This window comes from Cupressus sempervirens, chromosome 9 (genome assembly GCF_028749045.1).
Source record: "Cupressus sempervirens isolate cs-2001-9-10 chromosome 9, ASM2874904v1, whole genome shotgun sequence".
Classification (NCBI taxonomy): Eukaryota; Viridiplantae; Streptophyta; class Pinopsida; order Cupressales; family Cupressaceae; genus Cupressus; species Cupressus sempervirens.
In genome coordinates, this window is record NC_143126.1 from 262,745,762 (window position 1) to 262,766,637 (window position 20,876).

Below are 20,876 nucleotides of genomic sequence, written 5' to 3' on the forward strand. Positions count from 1 at the left end.
TATGGACACATTAGAACAAAGAGGATGTGCCTACGAATCCATAAGAAAATTGCGTAGGGTTGCCCCAGTTTTGTGAATCCAAAATTGAGGACTATAATTTGTTAAATTAATTGGAAAATATAATTCTGTTAATATGTCAAGTATAATGCATTTAGTTTCACAGTGTTCCTAATTACACAATATATAATATTTTTTGAGGCCCATACACAATTAATAATAGTCACATAACCAAAACTAAAAAATAAAATTTTAATGAAAAGACATGAAACTCAATTGAAGTATGGAATCAATACTTTCAGAAAAAAATTAAGAACATTATGAACTCATTCATGGGTAAATCATTTATCAAATTCAGAAAGATCAGCACTAACCCTCCTTTGGAACATCTTGAGAAGTTCTATAATCTACATTTCTTCTTTCTGAATGATTTGCAGTTCCCACTTGAAGCATCTCATTTCCTTCAGTAAGCACATTTTCAACTTCAGCATGGTCTTGGGCACTCAAACTTGTACCATCTGATAATGAATTCCTTGCTGGATTATCAGCATTTGAAGGTACAGATTCATGGTAAGTCTTTTGAAAGACAGCAATTAGATTTTTAATATCAGCATTCTGTTTGTTATGGGGAGAATTTCGAGTGTGTATACTAGGTTCTTTTTCTGTAGCTACACTATCAGCCAAAGAAGAAATGCCATATTTTCGCCAGTGGTTTAGTGCTGGACAAATACCCTGCAAATGTTTTCATACATTTTTTGACTAAGAAACACTGACGTAGTGCATAAAAAGCCTCTAAGACAAATGCTCAACAAACTAACAGAGAATGCTTGAACAACACACAAAATACTGACCTTAATGAGACCATGCATTGCATTGTACTCATCCTTTGCCTCATGTGTTGGGTGTGTTGCCGGACACCAACCATTACCAAATGCCTTGTCATTTGCATGAAGTTCCATTGCCTCCTTGAGATCAGTCTTGAAATTGTTTAACATATAGTTATGCTGATGGCCATCCTTGCAAAAGCTTCCAACATAGGAACAGTGTTCTTCTGTCAAAGATATCTCAGGAGACATGGGGAACAAATGGCCTTCTGTATTGAATATATAGCTGGCAAGCAAAAATCCCATTAACACCAGTGACCTATGCCATCATAGTGACTTTTGGTCATCCTAAAATAGAAATGAATATTAAAATATATCAAATTAAATGCTTACTGGTAGGGTCCCTTTTCCACCATATTTTCTCCGCCCACAGCCAAATCAAAAAGAAGCCACAGGTACTTAACCTGTGTTTCAATTATACTTTTAATTTATGTACATACATCAGTTGAATTTTTTTATGAATATGAACATGATAAATTCATTGAGGCAAAGAAACTAATAATGAGATGACAATAAACCCTGTGGAAGTGCAACATACTGTTAACACCATAAACATCCACTCATCATGAGCCGTACTGTTTCAGCTAGGAAAAAGCTTTCCATGTGATCATCTTGTTTGTGAGTTTCTACGTCTGTTATGTGACAATATCCACAGGGGCACCATGCACTGTACTGCAGACTGGCAACAATGTCACGTCCAACATTAAGATACCTGTCACAAGAAAAGTGAATCAAGAAATAAATTTGGACTACTAAGATCTCTTCACCAGTACAATGAGAATTGGGATGAGCAATTTTCTGTTTGGGGCCTCCATAACCAACAGATCAAGATGTTGGGTGCAGTTCATGAAGCAGTTCAATGATGTGATCCATCATTGCATGTACAACAGACCATTAACTTTGTCTTTCAAAGCAACCAGGCAAAATTGCAGAAATAATTACAAAAAAATCACTATATTTTGGCCTACAAATAAGTAGAAGCTGCATGTAATTTAAATAAAGATCCAAAACCTAAGTTGCCTGTCTGGGTTTGTGTTTGTTGATTTCTAACATCAGGAGGATTATTTAATGGTCAGATATTTACAATAGTAAAGCATTATCCAGAATTTCGATCAATGAGACTAATTGATGGGAAGACTAAACTTACCGATATGAGACTACTCAATTAAGTTAAATATTCATTATGAAAGGTCACACCTAAATCTACAGTTAGGAACTATTGTCAGCAGTCAGATCTATTGACAATTTGACATAGACACATCCGTTTACAATATATATATATATATATATATCAAAGAGAGATCTTTTGGCGAACAAGATAATATATAAGAAGAATATATACAATACTTCAGTAACCATGTATATATTGAAGCAACAAGAATAATCTACAGGTCAAGTGCAGATCTATATTCATCTAGAAGCAATTCCAACATTGTTAATACACATTCACAGCAATATACTTATCTAGAGGCAAATTGAATATATATATTCGATCAACAGGCAGATCAAATCCAGACTGAATGATAAAAATACTCACATTCAAGGATTGATCAATATCAGCAAATCAATTTATATATTTCACTGTCACTTCTGCATATTGTTTTCTCTGTGTATGATCTCATATTGACCATATTCTAATCAAGAAAACAATATATTTATCAGAGAAGTCATTGCTAAGTCTTTACCTTCAAGTGGAAGGTTTTCCCAGGGTACACACTGCATTAAATTCTTTTGAATTATCTCTTTTCATTTTAATTATAATCTGGTCACAAAGTCAACATGGTACCAGAGCAGGCTTAAGAAATGATTGGATCAGATTCAAAGTAGCAGCGTTATCCTCTCAATTGCCTTCAAATCTGATTACATCTATCAATGTTGAGAGGTGAATGGACTTAAAGTCGAAGACAGACTTGAGGGTGCATCAAACTTCGTCTCCTGGAAGTTCAGAGTCATGCTTGCCTTAAAAGAAAACAAATTAAATGAGTCAGTGGAGAAAGTGGTTCCCGAACCAGATGAAGAAGATAAGAAGCCTTGATGGAAGAGAAATTTAACCAAAGCAAAGAAAAAGCTGGTTGACTCTGTGAAAGATCACATTGTGCCAATCATCTCTAAGTTAACATCAGTGTTCAAGACATTAGAGGAGATTTAAGCGATCAATAAGATGAGTTAAGCTGTTGCATTAAAACAGGAACTTCACCACATTAAGATGACAAAGGAGAATCCATCATCTCATATTTCATGAGGATTACTGGATTGAGAAATCAACTCTCCACCATAGGACACACTCTAGACAATAAAGAATTATCAATGTTGGGACTTGACGTGATTCCTTCATCGTGGGAGTCATTTATAGAAGGCACCAGTCCAAGATACTCCTCAAGTTTGATTGTTTGAAGACAGAATGGATTCAAGAAGAGTCAAGGTTGATTACAAGAGGGATTGGACAACATTTTACAAATGAAGATATTCATGTTCGTTTGTAGTTGCAGTCGGATTGATTTGATCATGAGATACATTGTTGATGGTAAATCATCATTAGATAAATATTCTTATATATATGTATATATATATGGTTATTTATATTATTAATATATTAACTAATGATGATTAACTATAGAGACATGTCTCTTCATCATGGGACATGTCTCCTCTCATATTTATGAGTCTTAAAATCTGCATTTGGGATACATCAATCACAATGGCAATGTTAATACATTTGCAGAAAACAATCCATGTTACTCAACATGGTATCAAAGCAAGGCTGTAAATGTAAGAAGGTAATTAAAGGAATAAGATAGAAAGCACATATATCCAACAGAGGAGAAACAATAAAGAACATTTTAAAACAAATGTGAAGTTTAAATATGCAGGTTACAGTATAATCTATATGCAAATCACATCTACAATGCAATCCATTTTGGATATAACTGAATATTTTTGTTCGATGTTTGGAATCACTTAGAGGACAAGATAGGCAGAGCAATGGTTATGTGCTTGAGGTGGCTATGTAGAGTATTGGACAGTGACTGCATGGTGATTTTGGTTTCACAAAACACTACAGTCAACACTGATTAAACACTGCAACCCACACTAAATATATAAGGATTTTATACTACCTCCAGGATCGAGTATTAAGGAAAAAATACCAGACGTCTGTACGAGTGTATTTGGGAAACAGACACGATAACCAGAAGCAGTGATAAGGAGATTTCAGAATGAAATACTTTACTCTTATTCACCCCCCCATATTATATCTGCTCTGTTCAGAATGAATCGGCAATATTGGTACAAGTACAGGGTAAAGATGGTGTGCAAGGATTGCAGAGGTGAAGGATATTCATCAGACAGGGCATCCATTATTGAGTTCAAGCATACCATGAAAGATCGGAAGTAGCAAATATGGCTTCTAGCAATAGAATCTAAGTTGTGCAAAATAACATTCTCATTTCAGATATCGCAGCCCTTGTCAAAAACCATCTAACCAACTGTTGCATAGGCAAATTGTCAAATCAGCTAGAACATAGAGTCATCGATAAAACAATCCATCGATCACAATGAATTAAGTCAACAATTATGTCCTCATTGGAGACGGGAGATCTTTGTTGAATGATAAAGGGAGAGAAGAGGAGAATAATAGATACATCATCCCCAAGAGGAATATGACTTGATTCATCACCCTAATAGTGAATATATACATCAATATGAACAGTAAAATGTGGCATGAGGAGGACCTAAACACAATCTGCAGACACTATTCAGCAAAGACATCAAATGGACAACTCAACAATCAAGATTCTTTTATAGAAGAAATAAACATGAGAATTATACAATACAGTCAGAAAGAGTAATAATGTCAAATAAGGCTACATGTGTATAGCCTATACATACGCTTTTATCAGCATTTTATATTATATGGCCAGTACATGTGGAACAAGGGTCAACATAACCTATCAAATCATGGTTAAATCTTTCAGGCAATTAATTACATACGACAAGGGATAGAGTCAACAAGAAGTTCTCTCACTCAACCTTTTAGATCAATATTGGGCCACATTATAAGATCGATGAGAAATAAATTACTTGATTTCTAAATCCAAGGAGAGATCAGAAGAGAGCAACTCAAATATATTCTTCCATGAAGTCATAAGTCGAAATAAGTAGTCAAATCCAACGTGTATCTTTCATATGCACGGCAAGAGGAACTGAGAAAGATAATATCCTGTCACAGAAAAAGAAGCGATCATGCCTATCACATCATATAGTGTGTTACATCCCAATTTTTGCCCTAAAATTTTAACCTGATTATAGCCACTGAACCAAATTATTTCTTCATGTTCATGTGAATTGAGTTAGTTCATTATAGCCGTTGTTATAACATGTTAGTTATAGCCGTTACTTATCTTCTCATATTCAAGTGAAATTGAATTAATTAATTATAGCCGTTGTATCGATCTAATTATCATATGAAATTGAGTTAGTTAATTCTAGCTGTTGTATTAATTTATTCATGATCATGTGAAATAGAGTCAGTTAATTGTAGCCATTGTACATATATGATGAACAAGTCAATTATTATGATATTGATGAAATTCCTAACGGTCACTTGATGATTTTAATTAACAATTTATAATTCTTGAATTGATGTCTTGGCGAGAATGTTGTTTTGAATGATTACAGGATGAAGACCGGAGAGAGAGGGGAAGCATTGCAAAACAAGGTCATCGGAAGGGGATGGTCATAAGGTTCAGTCATCAGAAGCGACAAGTTTGACCTAAAACCATCCTAACAAGGTTATTAGGACTTGGCAACATATTTCATGATGGAACCGCATGAGCTATAAGTTAAAACGTTATAATAAAACAATACAAAATAAACATAAGTTCTTACCTTTGAGAAATTATCAAATAATAATATCATTTAAAAATTATTTTATATTCTCAAATATGATCGTATGTAAATAATAATAAAGTGACACCATTGCATTAAAAACATTAATCCAACAATGCCACCTTACCATTACGTGCATATAAACATAACCAAGAAAATAAAACAAATATAAATAATATTAATTATTTAAAACTCTTCATCTTCTTTTCCTTTTTAATTTTCCCTCCTTTCTCTTTTTTTCTTTCTAGCCAATTTGATTAAAGAATTCGAATATGATCTTTGCAACTGATGGTAGCTGTAAGGTCTGGCTCACGTCTATAATATGAAAACTTCAAACATATCTCAGCATTCTTTCCCTAGCTTTTGGTGTCCATTTCTGCTCTCGGCTTTCAAGCCACTTTACATTCAAACCCTTCCAGCTAGCATACAAATAAATTGCAGAGACAACAGCAAGTGAATACTATGCATACGGCTAAGAGTTCTTGCCGCAGGTTGGAGAACTCACCCAACACCCGAGCTTCATAGCCACCAGGTAGAGTCACGTAAGGATTTCTAAATGCATTTCATTGAAAACGTGTTTCACTCCTTCCATGTTTGGTAATAATTATGCAATCGTCTCTGTAGCAGACTTAAATGATTTATCATCCTTCATTGCAAATATATCGTTTCTTTTTGTGACATTGATCTGTGATTAGAGCCAACGACTTCCATTTTTCAGTTTGCTTTTTCTTTTGATGTAAGACCATGAATGAAGCCGTCTATAATATTTTCCAAAATCATTATAACCTTCTAGTGATCAATCGACTGCCACAGCAACGTTTCTATTCAAGTCTGATAATTGTTATAATATCCGAATATGCAACTTTCTGAATTATTCTTAAAAATCTATCTTTTCTGATAACATTTATTATGCAATTGATATAAAGTTTGATAACTGAGATGAGATAATAAACCAAAGCACCAAGGAATTCACCAAGCTTAAAGCCAGAATATGGTGAAGAAGGTGCATAAAGCTAATTTGAAGGCACCAAGGAATCATCGACTTGAAGGCCTGATTATGGTGAGGAGGTGTAGATGAACCTGTAAAATAAAAGAATGATATCAGAAAACAATAAATAATAAATTAATTAAAGCATTGCTCATGCAAGTTCCATTTCTGAAATATGTTGTCAAGCTGAGTGGTGGAGATCGGGTTGTAAATCCACAATTTGAAATCCTTGGCTAGGGTGGAATTAGGCAGACTTGTCGGAAACAATTGATCTTATTGTTGTCCAGATGCTTCAGTTATTTCGTCAAATAACTGTTGGGACCTCAACCCACCTGGATACTCTGATGGCTGGATTAATGAACATCCCAAGCCCGACCTCGGGGTAGGGAGGGCCGTTCTATTAAATTAGAACCTGTGGGGATAAGTAATGGTCCACGGCTGGGAGGTTAAGCCTATGTCAATGCTTCTCTCACCAGAGCTAGAGCTTGGACAACCATTAAAGGAAGCTTTACAAATTCATCTATATGTTCTTTAAAACCTGTAAGTTTAGTTATTTCCTTTCAAGTTTAAATGTCATTTAGTTAAAAGATAGATATTACGTTAAAGTAGATAAATGATCAAACGTAATTAGATCTGAATTTCCGATCATGAGCAACTGTTAATTAGTTTTGGTTGAAGTTTAGAAATAGTTAAATATTTACTTTCAAGTGATCAAGTAAATTGTTAATGTTAACTTTTTTGTAATTCTTAGCAGATCAGAATTGTGATTTAGATTTATTTCAGTTTAAATAGTTGTTGAAAGACTTTATCAGGTGAATAAGAAATAGAAATCAGTTTAGTTCAAGACTAAAAATTAGTTAGAGAAAAACCAGATGTTACATAGTGCCCACTACTCAAAGAGAACAATGGAGAGAAGAACTCGTGGATTAGTATGGCAACATGAACAAAATATCATCTAAGACTTCATCACGTCCACTTGTCATCACAACAGTCATATGAAATGAACCATAGAAGAATCTGCAATGACAAAGAGGGCATATTCAGCATCAAACCTAACTATCGTTAGAAGAGAAAGGAAATTACCATAGAGAATTCTAGTGAGCTGTGCAATAATAGTCCGAGTGGGATATGAATATAATAAGGAAGCAATCAATACTAATCCCCTATATTATGTTTGTTGGAGGAAGAATAGTGTGAACACAATATTGATAGAAAACAAAGGTCATATCACTGGCCCTATTTTATGGGATTTTTAATGCAACACCGATGAGCATATTTAGAGATACCTATGTCCGATTCGAGTGGTATTTTCTTGTACAAGTGGTGTAACTGAATGAATTGTATAAGTGATCGCAATATTATGTTGAGTCTCAACTTGAATCGACCTGGCATATAGATAGCTCCCATTATGTGCAATTCTCGAAAGACATTATCTATGGGTAACTGTCAGAACAAAGTTATTTGTACTTGTTCTAAGTGGTGTAACAACACCCCACAATATAATTCAACTTGTTCGAAGGAAATACATATATCTTATCAACAAGTGTTATCACTTCCAATCTTTCTATAATAATTTTGTGGATATAAGATGGCAGATTTGCAAATTTGAGCAAACACAACTGATCCTGTCAAGTGTGAACCAAGAGATTTGATTCCGAACAAGAATTGCAAACAACAAATAATGAGATATGGTGATGCAAGGTGTGCTTCAATCATACCATTCCAACACACATATGGCATCTCTTCAAGGAATACAGAATAGAGATCTAATATTTGTTCAAGAGTTGGACTACATAGAAGTACATATAGAACTGAAGATCAGCCTTAAGAGACAAAGACAAGTATATTTATATGCAGTATGAAGTTGAATCATATATACAAAGTGGGCATTACAAATCTAAATTCAAGACGAGGGTCATAGAGTAAATTACATATGTTCATAACAAGGGATCATTACATTGTAAATAGGAGAGACATGTGCTTAGAACCCGTTGTATTGTTCAAGCTAACATGCATGCACATGTCTTGGCAAAGAAATGAGACAAACAAATCACCTAGACACTCTTATTGTTGGTTTGCAAATAACATTTCACACACCACGAAATGGACAGGAGGTATGTGGAAATCAATGGATATTACAATTGAATGATTAAGCCCATACCTAATTACAAGCAGTAACAGTATCATGATACGGGGAGGAGAATTGGAATAATTTCTGCTATTATTACATAACGAAAAAAATAAGTAATATTAATATCCTCAAGAGGTGAGGTGAGATACATGCCTCAAGAGGCATTGATTTTCTTTGGCAACGTCATCATATGCAAGGAGTCAGTATTGCCGACATCTATATTGTGCATCAATTTAAGGATATGCATACAATTAAATTATTGAACATGCTTTGAGACTTTGAAGAAGATTCTTAAAAGATGACTTAAAGTTTTATAAACATCGAGGCATGAAAGAATCACTTTCCTTGTTTCATTATATTGTTCATTTTTGGAACAACTAAATAAGAGTTTATGATTATTATCAAGGATGTAAGGATTGAGGACAAGAAGCCTACGTCAATGTCAACCAAAGCTCCAGTATCATGAAATTGTTATATGATGGATAACATGGGAAAACTATCCAAATCGTATGGTTATGGTTTGTAAAGCATTTGAACCACCTATGGTTATCCGTTTGATGAACAAAGCTCTGAGTATGAGTAATAGATTCATTCTTGTGGACCAAATTGAAAAGAAGATTATATCTCAGAAAGAAGAAGTTTTAGAGGTTGATATCATTCATGGATGGTTGTTTCTCCTTAGACTTGATATTGATTGAAAAACCTATAAATATGAAGTATGTGGGAATTTTACTTGGTGGGGGGGTGAATAATTACCCAATGTTTCATTCCCATTGGAGGCATTTTTCCGATTTGATGCATATGGACCTTCATTAGAGCAACTTGCATCAAGGATGTTGATGTGCAAATAAGTCTAAGGATACATTAGGCATATTGTACAGACTAAATCTTATGTAGTAGCTCCAAATAAGTTGTGGTTATCAAGCCGGATAAAGTGAGGCTCTTAAAGCAAATATCTATGATGATCAAGATTATGAGTATCCTTCTATAATAAAACGGAGTCTGACACTTCTTCAAAGACAACATTGGAGCTCAGAAGATTGATAATTAGAGGGAGTCTAAAGTTACATTCGTGTGACTGCATGATTTTTATGGGCCTACCTCTATGTACATCATGAGGAATTAACGACTTATCACTAGGAAGTCCGAAGATTGATATTAGATTTAGAGAGAGTCTGACAAGCATCCTCGAGCGAAGAGAGCCTCTAAGAGAGTAACTAGAGGACCTGACTTTCCAAGATCTTTTGTTTAGAGGGAGAATTATGATGTGCAATTCCTTGTTTTTTTGTTCTCTACAAAAGAAAAGTTTGAAGTAAAATTCCTTGAGAGAGAAGTTTGAGGTGAAAACCCTTGTTCCACCCTCTAGGAGCAGCTATGGTTGTTCCAACCCCTAACTTAGTTCATGGTGGTTACTATTTTGCATATGTGGATTATGTCATGAAAGGTGACAATCTTTCATTGATGTATTTTCCAAGGATTGCTATTGTAAGGTGATGATCTTATCAATAGCTTGACTTGTTATCATGACAGGCTACATTAAGTTGTTGTCCCGAAGTTTCAGTAGTCATGATAACGAACGTATCATAATTTGACTTCAATTGTTGTCCCGGAGTGCCGGAGATCATGATACTTGTCATGATGGAGACCATGACATTATGATTTCTTGTTATCTGATAAACTACATTAAGTTGTTGTCCCAGAGTGTCAGAAATCAAATAACTCATATCCTACTAGGATATAACATATTCTTTTGATAGGCACCAGGTTTTTTTTATGCCAGTGCACATACCAAAAGAATATAAGTATGATGAATATCATATGATTGATATTTCTTATTGAATCATACTTCGGACTATATTGAAAGATAACATCTAAGTTGATGGATATATGTTGAAATTCTTAAATATGTTATTCCAAGAATATCATACTAAGATGGTATCTCTTCATATACTCAAGAGCATAATGTGTTCTATAACAATCATCCATAACTAAGAGGGAGTGTTAGGTTTGTAGTTGCAATTGGATTGATTCGATCATGAGATACATTGTTGATGGTAAATCATCATTAGATATATATATATTATTATATATATATATAATAATATGTATATATTATACATATGGTTATTTATATTATTAATATATCAACTAATGATGATTAACTATAGAGACATGTCTCCTCATATTTATGAGTCTTAAAATCTGCATTTGGAATACATCAATCACAATGGCAATGTTAATACATTTGCAGAAAACGATCCATGTTACTCAACACTTACCACCCACTCCAAGAAGAAGGGCGAGAAAGGACACTTAAAAGGAAGAAAGATAAGGAATCCAATAATGATTCTACATTCAAAAACTTGAAGCTGTCTGGATAAATTGATTCCGATTGGGCAGGATGTGCTGCTAATCGGAAAGACACCTCTGCTTGTTGTTTCAGTTTACATTCTGCTTATGATTTCTTGGTGCTGCAGGGAACAATCTTCAGTAGCAATGAGCTCCGCAGAAGCCGAGTATATTGCAGCACATGTCGGAGCACGAAAGCAGTGTGGCTTTAAAAGCTTCTTGCAAGATTGTGTGGACAGTCCTTAGAGAAAAAAGAAAGAAATTTCAATGCCAATCATGCATAACTCACCATCTGACAACAATTACAAATTGATTGCACATGCCAAAGAATGACACTTGCATTAAACCATACACATCAGCACAAAGCAATCTTATATGAGAAAGGAGATCATATTGTAAAAAGGATCCATGAAAACATCACCTAAAATGAGTGGCTATGATAGTCATTGTCCGTTAATAACATCATATAATATACAAGTTGGCATATTCTCATTTCTTATATATGACAAACGGAACTTTTGTCTAGTTAGCTATGCTGTGACATAGGAAGTTGGATACAGTCACCACAAAATGAGTCACATGCAGAACCAGGGTTGTGGGCCCCTTATGTGATAATTCATTTCTTAGCTGTGTAAAATTATAAGCCATGTTACATACTATAAGTGTATGTGAGGGTGCCCTACTTAATGAAACTAGTGGGATTAAGTAAACAATAGGAGTTGCCACTGAATTAAAAATAAATAAATAAACTAAATACATTTCTGTACTATGTGCTGTATCCAACTCATATCTACATATCCATTACAATGGTCAAGTTAGAGGTGTACTCACAATCAATTATAGCCAGTTCTTTCTTTCTTCTAAAAATAAATTAGTAAAAATGGAATTAAACCTATTCCAAGATAACTTGATAAAACTCTGACATTACTTCAAACTATAGTTTTTGAGAGGATTTTAGCCACTTACATTGGATCCCTAGTAGCTTTATAAAGCCAATATGTGCTCTCAATCAGCTCTGGACGCAAGGGGTAACTCCTTTGACCAGGCTGCCAGGAACATATCAATTATTCATATAACCAGAACAGAACCTAAACTATCCAATAATTAAATATGTGCAAAGGAAAAAAAATTGGACTTCAGAAGCACTTAAGACTCTGCTTCTCCTAGCTTAAACATCCAAACAACAGAAACCAATATTAACTCAAAACTACTAAATTTTCCAATAAGCCAATATAAATATATTAAATATTTTATGCTTAGAAAAAGGCACCTGCACACTAAATGTTGCAAGATTGAAACCCTCGGGTGTAAATCCAAATTGTTTCCAGACACTAAAGAAGGCTTTGTGTGTCCGGACAGCTGGTTCTACATCTCCAGCTAAAACCTTATTAAAGGCAAATAACCTATTCAGTTGCATATTTTAATAAGAAAACCTCCACCAAAACATCTGTTGTTTTTATAATAACCTGAAGCCCAGGCCAGAAAGCCTGCAAACTGTTGAACAATGGCCATACAACAGCCGCTGAATTCATGTTGACCTCCACATACCTGTGAAAATAAAGATTTATACACACATTATTAGACACTGAGGGCAAATGAGAAAAAACAAACTCGTTAATTATGTTACATAAAATAGAACAGTTACCATGGATCATCATAAAGATAGCGCATGGCAGCTTTGTAAGCCTCTTGAAACATAAATAAATATTCTTCATCTCCAAGTAACAAATATGCCTGCAAATCATCTCACCACAGACTGCAGAAATTAACATTTTCTTCACATAAGCTGAAGATGGCTATCTAGAAATACTGGATGGGTTGAAAAAGCATGAAAGAATATACTACAAAAGAAGCTCATCATTAAAGAGATGGCTTAATATGCATGGTTAAAGAATCCCACAAAAATATAGAGCCTAATAAAGCGAATGTGGAAGATCCAATCATCATCCATAGCCCAGGTCGTCCAAGGAAAAATATTAACTTAGTGAAAACATTATAGAAAACCCAAAGGAAAAGAATCACAGTTAACCTAAACATGTTCAAATGCATCGAAGACTTTGGCACATATTGGCCACTTCTATTTAATGCAGAGATAAATAGGGTTTAAAGGGTGAATATAGATAGCAAGGATGAGAATGAATATTCCCATGATCAGAAAGAGGTGAACACATCAAACTGGCTCGCATAGACTTCAATATCTCCTAAATTCCTCTTCAATCCCCAATGCCAAAAACTCAAAGTCTATATGTACTAGTGTGACAGGACTTGGCTAGACTAACCCAATACTGAACAAGTCCCAAGGCGAGGTAAGCAATATAAGTCTGTAGTTGGGTCCCCAACAAGTCGTACAGGCTCGTTAGAATGAACAAGTCTCATAGGCTAGATTCGGTTGTGGCAGGCAAGGAAAAAAGCAAAAATAAAACATAAGAAAAAACCCATATTACTTGTTCGCCAGGGAAAGCCTCCTAGCCAAGTTTGAACCTGATTTGGCATCCAAGTCTGCCCCATTATGTAAGATTACTTACTAAATTGCAACAAACTTTTAAAACAAATCACAAACTCATGGTCCAGGCATTTGCTCAAACACTTTGCATGAAGATAACATTCAGATTTATCACTGACTTCTCGGATGAGAGTGTAATTGTGGTTTCAGAGTCATGAGGGAGTGATATATGCAAAGGGAATGTGTTTGTTAGTAGCATAAATGGATTCACAATACTAACCAAAAATAATACTGGAATCATTAGCTATCCAGACCTGGTAATAGCAGTTGTATTTGAATAGAAATTGCCCTTACAATAATAATTCTTTTAATGAAACCACAACTAATAGCCCAAATGTAAACACCAAATATAAAGGATGGATTCTACATTTTGAACTGTACAGATTGGCAGGAGTGTTGACCTGTACAGATCAGCAGGAGTGTTTAGCAGGAGACTTCAACTGAGGTCTTAAAATATTTTGTTCAGAAGTTGATATTTTACTTCAGATTGGAACAGTAGGAATGGTGCTGTAATGGTGGGTTTGGCCTGGACAAACTGAGCCAAATTTTGCTTTCAACCAGGTCAATCCACCAAGTTCAGGCATTTTTCAAAAATTTTGACCTTTTTGATTCCCAGAAATCAAAGGCCTTGATTTTTGTGCATTCAAAATTGTGGCTCCTTGCACAAACAAAATAACTACAAAGAAGGTGAAACAAGTGTGTGCAATATCAACCGAAAGCATATTGACTTGGCTGCTTCCACCGCCCACTATGCAGGACTTCATGTTGATGATGGATATGAGACACCTAGTGACCAGGAGATCTTTGTTGACAAACTCTCAAGAAAATGTTTTCACTAGCGAGTAGTCCCAATTCAAAATGTCATGCGAGTTACTTTGACAAACTCTCCAATAAGTTTTTGAAAAACTAGTGATATTTTTATATTAAGCTCTCGGGAAAAAGAAAAACATGTCATGTCCCCTATTTGAAATAATAATAAATATATATTATAATAACAATAAAATATATATGATAATAATAGATAAGAATATTTTAGAGCCCACCATTTATCTGTTTGTAATAACTGTGAATAGAAAATGAAATAAATTAATAATAAAGTTCAGTGGCCAAGTGAAGACTATAATCATTCTGATTTGTCAAAGTCACAATATTATATATACAACTCTATGACAAGGATATGAAGTAGGTTTCTAAAGACTCGCGTCAAAAAAATTAGAACCGTATTATCGAGAAAATTTCTATAAAGTGGATTTGCAGTTGAGACCATAATTGGAAAATTCGGACTCAGCAATAATTCAACCGGCCCAATCATTTTGAAAAACTTGGAATTGCCAAAAACTTAGTGAAAAAATCAGCAATAAATCAATAATTTTATTAAACATTTAAAACTATATAATTTTTTTTAATATTCTTTGTAGAACATATACTGATTTGAGATTGCCATCGTACATTAATCAAAATATTGAGTAAATACATAGCAATTAGAACTTCACAAAGTTGCATATAATTTATTTCATGAATTGTAATGATAATTAATTTATTTTGTATTAAATAAAATTTAGTATTTTATAAATCTATTAAAATACTAAATTATGAAACTATTAGATACTAAATTATTAAGTACATTTGCGATTTCCATAATTTCTAAAATTCCTAACATTTATTAGATGTAATAGTAAAATGGTAAATGTATTTTTATTTTACATTCATTTTCACTATGAGATATTTACATTTACATATGATTTATTTTACTAAAATTCCTAAAATATAGTAGTAAATTGTAAATGTTACATAGGATTTATAATTTTATATTACATAGTTTGTAGCAAACTGTAAATGCATATATTTATATTTGCATACGATTTGCATTGCATAACGTGTGTGTGTGTGTGTGTGTGTGTGTGTGTGTGTGTATTTGCATACTTCTACTAGGCCAGGTTGCAGTTGGCACTCCCTGGATCTATCACAATTTCCTGTCCTCTGCCAATTGCAACTGATATTTATAAACCATGTGGATGAACGACAATGTTTATTAAAGCAGGAACTCTAAAACGAAAAGGACAAATTGCAGTGACTTTTTTCAACAATATTTGGACTCATAAATCGCTACATTGCACAAGATATATAAAAAATGTTAGAGCCTTTTTTTAGTTAAACTCGTTACCAAGTTATTTGCGATTATATCAGGAGCACTTTTCCTTCGCAATATATTGTGACTCGTTGGAATTGTCAACACTGTTTGAGACAACTAACAATGAAGGGCACATAATCAAATATCTTGTAGGAATAAACTCTTTATCTTGTTGCAACATTGTCATTACTGAAGGTTGCAATTGGGATCATTCCCTATGGACGATCAATAGAGGAATATGAATCGGTCAAGAAGAGAATCTAGACATCAATGTTATAATAGCAAGTCAATAATCGATGAGCTAGATTAAAAGGAATAAAACAATAACCTACTATGAATCGTCCATGTAAAAACTTTCCTATTTTCTGTCAACTTGAGGAGATGACCGATCAACAGGGGAAATCACTCGACAGAAACAAGGAACCGAGTGACACCAGTGAGTGTCGAGTTACTCGGCACCTATAGTGACCGAGTATGCTTGGTCAACACTGAGACTCAGTCAACACTAAGCCGAGTTAACTCAGTTAACAAAGGAACCGAGTGAGCTCAAACAACTCGGTCATGTAAGCACCGAGTTAGCTCGGTTAACGTAGTGACCGAGTGAACTCGGTCAACACTGCTAGGTGGAGGATGCTCGGTCAGCACACGAACAAGACAATGATCAAACTAGGATGAAAGGCTCGGTTTACAAGGGAACCGAGCTAGGAGACAACCAACTAACAGTCCGGTTTATCCACCATTAAACATGACGACAAGAATAGACTTGCAACTCTGTTTTGCTCAACTACCAACAATACACAACAGAGTAGATATGAAAGAAGACAACAAAAAAAAAACAATAGCAGATGGACAAACTTCCCTGCTTTGTTCTTTCTATTAAACTGAATCAAAACATTACAAATCTAGAATGTAAACTACAAACCCAGAAAACTTAAACAACTTACTACTACTTCTGATGATGAAACTAAGCTCGCAGCTATAAAGGGCTGCATACAATAAGCTTAGAGCAATCACTGCTTCAATAGGACAATCATTCACTTACAAACCACAGAGAGACATCCAACGTGCTGCTCCACACTCTGATATTCTTTTGTTGTTGCTACTTTGCAACTTTCTTCTTCTGCTCTCTATATCCTCTGCACTGTCTCACTCTGACTCTAAAATGGATGACATTCCCTTCTATTTGTGTCCACAAAATTTTCCCTCTCTTTTCAAAATTTGAACTCACCTACCAAGTTAAATGCTTCGGACTGTTCTGTCAGGTAGGTGAACGCAAGGCTCTAGGGACAATAAAAATATATATATTAAAATTCCAACAGTCCAATATAAAGACGAGTAATTTATGATCTGTAAAGGGAAAAAAGTATAATTAATTTGTCAAGGGGTGTGATGTATACTATATACCAAAAGTTGTGAATTATTCATGATTAATTACCTAGTAAGTGCAACCACTAAAGGATGCGGTCTATTGAATTTCTGAAGGGATGCAACTTCTTGACATATAAAAGGAGTTTCAAACATCAATTCAAAACCATCATCAAACAAGAGATTATAATGTACATTTAGTACCAAGGACCATTGAAGCATCAATAAAGGAAAATATATTAAAGAGGCTCTACACGAGGAAGAGAAGTGAATCATATATATATTGTTGGCAAGCAGTCAATAAGTAATACTGATTACATGATATAATATCTGAATTCTATCAAGGATAAAAGAACCATACATACGTGTGTGTGTGTGTGTGTGTGTGTGTTAATAATAAGGAAATCGAAATTATTTATACTGTAATATATATGTATGTATGTATGTATGTATGTTGTTGATATTACTTATCGGGTCTCTTAGTGGACCAACGGCTATCTTGATTGTAATACTAATTGAAATCATGCCCACGTAGGGACATGAACCTACGTGGCCATTGGCCACGTAGAGTCATGTTTCTACGGGGACACGACTTCCCTTCCTCATACAAATACCGTGATCGCTGGCTGGGATAGCATATCAATCACAGCGGCAATATACTGATCTTCAGCAGCGATTCAAACTTGGACTTTGTCATATTATTTACAAGAAGCATTTTCAGAATACATATCAAATATAATATAGATATATATACTTATTCAATCTGATATATATAGATCTATTATTATATATTTAGTTTGAAACTGAATCATACATGTTTTAGATCTGACCCATTAGTGATTCAAATACATTGTAATATTCTCTATCAGAGATCCTAATTCATTTTCATGGTATGAGAACCACCCTGATAGAGAAATTCAATCAGTCTAACATCAGATTTAAATCTATTAAAATATCCTCAATCTAAAATGGTAAATCACGTAAGATTAGAGGACAGACTTGAAGGGGCCTCCAACTTTGCATCATCGAAAATTCGAGTAATGATTATTCTATGAGAAATGGAATTAGAAGAATATACAGAGGAAAATAAATATATGCCAGAGAATGATCTAGACAAAACAACTCGGAAAAGACACAACAATAAAGCTATGAAGATCATTATAGATTCTGTTAAAGATCACATCCTTCCATCTATATCAAGCCCTAAGACAGCTTATGAGATGTTTTCCACTATTAAGAATACCTTTGAAATTAATAATACTAGTAGATTGCTAACATTGAAGCAAGATCTATTATACATCAAAATGAACAATGGAGAATCGATTACATCTTAGTTTTTAAGAATCTCAACGTTGAAAGATCAACTTGCAACTATTGGAAGTCAAGTTGATGACAAAGAACTTGGCATTATAGCACTATAAGGACTACCTCTATCTTGGGAAACGTTTAGTCATGGACTAAGCTCTCAAACTGACCTTCCGAAATTTGAATAACTTAAAAAATGAGTGTACTCAAGAAGAGTCAAGATTAATTTCTAGAGGAATCAATTTAAATCAAGAGGGAGACATTCAAGCTCTCCAAGTCAATACCAACAATAAAGGAAAGAAAGGTACATTCAGACAAAAAAGAAAGGAATTCAACAAAACATACAAGAAACAAGATTGGTCAAAAGTACAATGCTTCAAATGTGACAAATTTGGCCATACTCATAACTTCTGTTCGGAACGGAAGAAAATACAAGCAGCTCTAGCAAAAATCAAAAATGAAAAAGATGAAAACTTTGCATTCTACTTATTACTCTCAAGTGAACTAAACTCCAACAAAAACACATGGATTATAGATAGTGGAGCATTGCATCATATCACGGGCTTTAGAGATAAATTTGAAAGCTTTGAAGGATACTCCTCTAAAGAAGTAACTATTGGGGATAATTCTACACACCAACTAAATTCAGGTATCACTCTTCAACTAAAGAATATTTTCTTTGTACCTGGTATAAACTAAAATTTGGTCTCTATCTCGGGCCTTGTAGACCAAGAGTATCGTATCACATTCCAATAAGATAAAGTATTATCCTAGCCAAAGAATTCCAACATTGAGAATGCTATATCCATCGGATTTAGAGATGGAAGTTTGTACAAACTTTGTGACCATCAAAATCTAGCCCTAAATCATGAAATCTCAAACACAAATAAAATTTGGCATAGAACACTAGGTCATCTTCATTTTCGTGCTTTATCATCCATAGAAAAAATAGTAACAAGGTTACCTAGTTTAAAACCTTATCATTTCGGTATTTGCAAAGGATGTGCCCTAGGTAAAAACACAAAAAAGTCCTTCCCCAAAAGTGAAAACAAATCCAAATTTATACTTGAACTCATTCATACTGACCTATGTGGTCCAATGTCTGTACCTTCCCTAATTGGATGTCTCTACTCTGTAATTTTTATAGATGACTATTCTAGAAAAACTTGGATTTACTTCCTTAAACAAAAAGAATCAACTAAAGTGTTATCCAAATTCAAAGAATTTAAGGCAGTAGTTGAAAACCAATCTGAACAGAAAATCAAAACCCTAAGATCAGATAATGGGGTGAGTACATTCCATAAATCTTTAAAGATTTTTGCATCTCTGTTGGGAAAAAGAGGGAGTTTTTTGTACCATATAATCCTCAAAAAAATGGAGTCGTAGAAAGGAAAAACATATCTATTATTGAATCAGCCAGAGCTATGATGCAGGATCAAAATCTTCATACCTCCTTTTGGGCTGAAGCCTCTAACACTGCAGTTTATATCCAAAATAGATGTCCTCACTCAATATTGGAAAATACAACTCCTGAAGAAGTATTTACGGGCAACAAACCAGATTTAAGTCACCCAAGAATATTTGAATGCCCTGTATATATTCACATTCCTAAAGAAAAGAGAACTAAACTAGACCCATCAGGAAAGAAGAGCATATTCATCAGATACGGTGAATCATCCAAAGGTTACAGGATCTACGTCCCTAGACAAGGAACCATTTAAATCAATAGAAATGTAAAATTTGAAGACATTGCTTTAAACCTCTCCAAGAACATTGATGAATCATACTCAGAACCTACTGCTGAACTAGACTCCTAGTAGAGAGTGAGAGGGAGATTGATACTAGAATTCTTGCACCTTTTATTCCAAATTTAGAGAATACTGAAAATCCTAATAATAAAAAGAGACTACTTTGGGCAAGAAAACTGATAGAAGAAAAACATATAGAACCTGATGAAGTAGTTAGAGAAAACAAGAGAACAAGGAACCATTTATGCTATGTAGCACTACTCTCTAAACTCATCAAAACAAAGCCTACAAATATCGAAGAAGCATTATCATGCCAACCTTGGAAAGATGTAATGATTGAACTTTGAAGAATATCAATCCATATTAAAAAATGATGTGTGGGATGTTGTACCCAGACCCAAAGATAAATCAGTTGTCTTTTCTAAATGGCTATTCAAAATCAAGCATGCATCAGATGGTCGCATTGAAAAATACAAAGTCAGATTTGTAGGTTGTGGATTCTCAAAAAAGGAAGGAATAGATTATGAAGAAACTTTTGCTCCAGTTGCTCGGTACACCTCTGTTAGAACCATTGTAGCTGTTGCAGGC

General features: G+C 34.3%; 1 protein-coding gene across 1 annotated transcript in view; it reads right to left on the reverse strand.

Moving 5' to 3' along the window:
• Positions 1-225: 225 nt before the first annotated feature.
• The window catches only part of LOC149538458 (Glycosyl hydrolase family 47 protein), a 187,914-nt gene continuing 167,263 nt past the window's right edge, over positions 226-20,876 (reverse strand). The window contains exons 10-17 of the mRNA XM_089799786.1: positions 12,882-12,970; positions 12,703-12,784; positions 12,507-12,620; positions 12,203-12,282; positions 1,458-1,593; positions 1,215-1,285; positions 849-1,107; positions 226-729 (exon numbers count right to left, since the gene is read on the reverse strand). Of these exons, the coding sequence (XP_089655912.1) occupies positions 367-729; positions 849-1,107; positions 1,215-1,285; positions 1,458-1,593; positions 12,203-12,282; positions 12,507-12,620; positions 12,703-12,784; positions 12,882-12,970 (1,194 nt within the window). The 3' untranslated portion in view covers positions 226-366. The remainder of the gene's footprint in view (positions 730-848; positions 1,108-1,214; positions 1,286-1,457; positions 1,594-12,202; positions 12,283-12,506; positions 12,621-12,702; positions 12,785-12,881; positions 12,971-20,876) is intronic.